This window comes from Girardinichthys multiradiatus, chromosome 23 (genome assembly GCF_021462225.1).
Source record: "Girardinichthys multiradiatus isolate DD_20200921_A chromosome 23, DD_fGirMul_XY1, whole genome shotgun sequence".
NCBI classification, from domain to species: domain Eukaryota; kingdom Metazoa; phylum Chordata; class Actinopteri; order Cyprinodontiformes; family Goodeidae; genus Girardinichthys; species Girardinichthys multiradiatus.
In genome coordinates, this window is record NC_061815.1 from 12351479 (window position 1) to 12357254 (window position 5776).

The 5776-nt window shown below is 39.7% G+C and overlaps 1 protein-coding gene across 1 annotated transcript; it reads left to right on the plus strand.

Moving 5' to 3' along the window:
* Positions 1 to 2576: 2576 nt before the first annotated feature.
* smim19 (small integral membrane protein 19) lies at positions 2577 to 4968 on the plus strand. Its single transcript, XM_047354079.1, has 3 exons — positions 2577 to 2850; positions 3199 to 3323; positions 3760 to 4968. Exons 1-3 carry the CDS (start codon positions 2717 to 2719, stop codon positions 3819 to 3821), a joined length of 321 nt encoding a protein of 106 aa, XP_047210035.1. The 5' UTR covers positions 2577 to 2716; the 3' UTR covers positions 3822 to 4968.
* Positions 4969 to 5776: the final 808 nt, after the last annotated feature.

Here is a 5776-nt window from a genome sequence, read left to right on the forward strand (position 1 = left end):
AAGGTTAGTTTCTCACACATCTTCATGAATCTTCAGGGAGAGGAGTACCATGACTCCAATACACTGTCGTCTTTTCACGATACAGACAGAAAACACCTGCAAGCTTTAACCTTGAATAATAAACACTCATTGTGTGACCACACTAGGAGCTACTGTTTAAGGATTTTTCTAACTCTCAAAAGCATAACTAAAAACTCCTAATAATAATCAATCTATAAGCAGCAAATCCCAAATATATCTTAGCTTTAGCTACTAATGATAAGGCATTTATATTTCCACAATTCCCCCTTTTGAAGTCTGTTAAGACTTCACTAAAAGAATACAAAAAGTAAACGTCTATACCAGAAGCCTAAGGACAGCGGACTTGAATTAAATTCTCAACACCCCTTCAGGCTCCTCGTCGTCATCAGGAATAGCCAACAAAGGCATCATATGAGGGGGGGTGGTTGCCTTGCCTTCAATAGTTGCAGTAATAAAACGCACAATCAAAGGTCTAATACATGGTACACAACAACATCCACACGTCACCATAATAGCAACAAAAACAGCAATGGATATAAACAATGACATAATTAACCCTTTCCAGTGTCCAAACATACCAGTCATCCAGTCTTCTAACGGATTGTCTATTCCTGAGTGCTCATGCATAGAGGTTGAAAGTGTTTTTAACCCTTCTAAAGCTTTTGAGACGGAACCATCAGGGTCGGTATTATTGGGTATGAAAGTACAACACATGTCTCCAAACATTGCACATGCTAGAAGCATATCTAATGCCATTCGGTTTTGCACGGCCATGAGGGAGGTTGGTGCCAATTGTTCGGACAGGCCTTCTACTGCATCCCTTGTTAAGTTAGCTAGACGTAAAACATTGTAATGGATGTAGTTGATGCGGTCTACGTTTTTAGTTGGGGTCACCGGAAAAAAGGCTGCAATTATTGGGATATTTTCAAAACCTACTGAGATTTGATCCGCTAATTTATATTCATTTGGTACGCCTTGAGGAACTCCTATTGCATCAATGTAAGTGGGTGAGTCTTTGCTTAAGTCAAAGGCGCTCCATTTTATGATATGTCTACGCCTTCTAGTTAAAGATGTGCTTTGGGTGTGTGTTGAAGGAAGATACTTAAGGTCTTTTCCTAACAAGAGGAGAGATGCCTGCAACCTAACCATGGCACACACTCCAATAGTATTACTTTGGATCCTAGTCAGAAGGCGGTGTCCTCCACAATAATAATAAAGTCCTGATCTTGCCCAAGGACCTATCACTGAGCCTGACACAGTGGAGTTGCACCGATGTGCCGGGTGTTTTTGGAAAAAGAAATCTTCCAATCCATCGGCCACAAATTCGATATGGACCCAGTTTAACAACCGGTCTGGAACCTGTGTGAAACACCCTCTCACACTGCTATAATGTACCTACTGCTGTGATTCTGGGCCAGAGTAGACTCTACCTGCTAAGGAGACTGAGATCTTTTGGAGTGCAGGGGGTGTTCCTGAAGACCTTTGTGACTCTATGGTGACATCAGCCATCTTCCATGGTGTTGTCTGTTGGAGCAGAAGCTTATCTACAGCTGAGAGGAAGCTGCTAGATAAGCTCATCAGGAAGGCCAGCAGTGTTCTGGGATGCCCAGTAGACCCAGTGTAGGTGGTGGGAGACAGAAGAACAAAGATAACATCACTGTTGGGCAATGTCTCACATCCTATGCATGAAGCTGTTGCAGAACTGGAGACCTCCTTTAGTGAAAGATTGCTGCATCCTAGGTGCACAAAGGAGTGTTATCACATATCCTTCCTCCCAGCAGTTGTTAGACTTTATAACCATCACTGCTCCCAACAAATTTAATACGTGTTTTCATCCCGGCTGTTATTTGCAGTTTTTTCATTTCTTGTAAATAGTCTGTAGTTGTTCTTAATGCACAAATATAAATGTACATTCTGAACATTTTTTTAAATGATCCTACTCAGCTGCACAGTTCTTTGAATTGAAGTATGCTATTTTTAATATCTATACAGTTTTTTTCTTATAATGTAAATTTGCCCTTACTGTACAGTCTCTTATTCTACCTTCTTTTTCTGTTTTTAAATTTTTTTTTAACTTTTGTGATAGATTCAAACCCAGGATCTTCATGATCAAAACTTGATCAAAACAATTATTTATTGTTATTTTTCCCATTTTAGAAACGTTCACAAAGTTGTAATAGAACATATAATATGTTAAAGGTGAAATCATTGTACTTTGGGCAACGCAACACTATCCAAAAGCTGCTGATCACATGACAATTAAAAAATGTGATCTAATGTTTTGAAATCAATAAAGGTACAAATATTGCAGTCTAGTTTAAATGTTTGTGTGAAAGCTCACTGCAAGAATTGCTATATTTTCAGGATAGAACCTCCTTTACCTTAGCAGAGAGAGGAAAGCCGATGTATTCAGTTCTTGCTTTTATCAAATAATTTGGAGGGAAATCCTTTAAAAAGGTGTTTTCTTTGTGTTTGGGGATGGAAACAGATCTTAATATACACCTCAAAATGTTGCAGTTTTTGAGAAGACTGTAGGGGGCAGCAGTGCTTCCTGGTGTCGATGCGGAAGTGACGCATTGATTGTTTACAGCTGCCTCTCCGTGCCCAGATAGCCTCAGTTCTGAGCTCTTCAGGCTAATCGACCGAAGTTTTATGTTTTCTCTCCTCCGTCGTTGGAGCTGTCGTCGTATTTCCAATGGCGGCTCACGGGCTTCTGGGGAACCAGCCTGACTCTATAGACTACTCGGTGCATGAAGCCTGGAACGAGGCTACAAATGTCTACCTGCTGGTTATCCTGGTTAGCTTCGGCCTGCTCATCTACGCCAGAAAGTAAGCACAGATCCTGGGGGGGACAATGTTTCTGGCAGACAACACCTCAATCATTTCATGGCTCAAATAGTTCAAATATATCTTATACTTCAGTGTTAAAGATATCCGATTTTTCAGAGCTATCCATACTTATTCCGTATTCCCTACTAATTCAGGAATGTTCTAAATAACCAGACCTGTAAATATGATCAGTGGTGTTTATGATGATGAAGGTGAGATCCAGGAATCTGGACTTGTTTGGAATCTAAAATATATAATCAGGTCAAACCAGGGCGGATGTATTCATGGAATAAACGTGTTTGGTGTTGTCATGATGCCATTTAGATAAACCTGTTGTGATCTGATTAGAAACAAGAGGAAGATCATGCGGATCTTCACGCTCCCTCCCACCGCCGGCAGCAGCCCTGAGCCTAATTTCTACGACAGCCTCCAGAAGGTACGGCTGCGGCAGCAGCTGGAGATGTACTCTCTGGGTAAGCAGGCATGTTGACTTCATTTAACTCGCAGCAGCTCAGCACAAACTCATGCTGGTTTCAATGACCAGCAGACAGTTAGGTTAGGTTGCAGAAGGTGGACGGAGTCATTTTCAGACCTAATACTTGCATATTTATTTATTTTGCTGCTCCTTTAAATAATTGAATGCCCATAATGATACAGACCGACAACTATGGTTTTGAAATTAATTCATGGCTGTATAACGGCAATCAAATGTTTTTTTTTAAAGGCAAACGAAGTGTTTTTGAAGTCATTACATTTTTCACCACCTTTGTGATATCATCAGTTCCTGTTATATTTCTACACTTTTATTATGTTGCCCAGAGCAGTGGGGGGAGTTTTAAACATTAAGTAAGTCATGTATAGTCTTTTGAAAATAAGCGCACATGTTGTTGATTGAATCTTTCTCTCTAGTCAGGAAGTTTGATCAGCAGCAGCAGCAGGAGGCTGAGAGTGTGCAGCTCTCCATGGAATGAGAAGAGGAGCGCTCACACCTCTTCCTAGAAAACCCCCAACAGGGAGTTCTGAACACAGATGGAGGTGGACCTGGATGGCTGATGGTACCTGCTCCTGTCTATGTTCTTACTCGCCTCCGGTCATCTTGATCTGATGCGAGGAGGATGGATGAATAGACATTTGCAGATGATTTGAGGCGCAGCCTGCCAGAGAAGCTGCTTTACAGAAACTGATAAAGAAAAGCATGAATAATTTATTAAACATAAATCTTTTGCTAGTTTTTACTGTTTGCACAAATCTAAGCCAGTGATTGTTAAAGTTAAAATAGTGGAATTTAGTAATGGAATTATGGAATCCTAAATTTACTATTTTTATCAGTTTTTGTTGCTATTTTAAAAATGTCTGCTCCGAACAGAAAATGTGCTATTATTTATGCTTAAACCCCAGAACATGAAGCTGATCTGATGCCAGAGAGATAGTTTAGCCTAATATGTAGACCTCATCGACCACCTCTGCAGCAGCGTGAACTCAGAGCCCAGCAGCAGGTTTTGTTGGTTTATGTCCACAGAGAATCAGCCCTCTGCATCTTACTTTGGGGGGTTTGAGGACTGCAGCTTTTAGCAGAGGATGTAGACAGTGTTCATGTACACGCTCCTAAAAATCTGCTCATCAGTCTTCCTGCATTATTTGGAGGTGATGTTAGAATATTAATGCTGTGAAACAAACTGTAATATTCTGCTCATTTACTACTTAGTACTTTAATTTTGAAAAAAAAAAAAAATGTAGGCAATATGTAAAGGAGGCTTTTTCTAAATAATTCTGCATTTGAAGATCATTTCTCTGAAAGGAAATGGGAAGACAGGCCAAGTTTGGCAGACTGCATCAACTATTAACGCAGTGCCGATCTGAACTCAACATCACTTCTCTACTATTTCTGTCTCAGGAGTGGTCAGATGTTCAACCAGAATTATGCCAGAAGCTTGTTGGTGGGTACAAAAAGCATGTGCTTGAGGTGTTATTGGATGAAGGACATCCATCCAAATATTAATCTGGGTGTTCATATACATAATGTAGTTGAGCCTATGTGGATTAGAGGAAATTCACACACAAATTCGAACAAGTGCCCCCAGTATTTGTTTTAAAAAATTAAAGTCGTATACAAAACCATTTTCAACTGGAAAAAAGTGTCATTAATAAATTAAGGTGGCATTCAGGCCATAATTGTTGTATATAACCGTCTGAACAGAACTGTAACTTGCTGAAATTAATGTTTAGGGTGTAACAGTGACATCTAGTGGCCGAGCTACGCAAATGTTGGATCTTTTCTGCATTGAATTCATATTTTTTACTACAGTGCTGTGTAAAATATCTCAATGTTTTGCTTTTATATTTGGGACACTTAAGTCTTAGATCAAACACATTTGAGCATGAAAGATAACCTGAGAAAATACCTGAGCGTTCAAATCATAGATTCAAGTAAACAGAAACAAAACCAACCTGCTCTTGTGTGAAAATACAATTGCTCACATTGTTAAACTTTGAATTAACTGTGATTAATCACATTTTGGTTCAGTTTCACTGGCAACACCCAGACCTGATTACAGACTGACCTTTAGAATTAAGTCAGTTCAACAGAATCTGTCTGACAACATGAAGTAGGCTAAGTGATCTCCACAAAGCAGCACAGCATGTCTCGATTTGAGAAATTCAAGAGGAGCTGAGGAAAAAGTCTCTGACATCTATGATGCTGCAAAAGGTTATAAAGTTCTAAAGCTTCAGGACTTCAGCGAACCACACTGAGCCATTATCCACAAATGTAAAAACATGAGGTGAAGCGATGACTCATCCAGGAGGTCATTACAAAACAAAGAACAGCATCTAAACACTTCTATCCTTTAAAGACTGCACAGGAACCGTGTATAAAGGACTTGCGTTTTGATTGAACATTTTGTTAAATAAAAACAATGAATCCTGA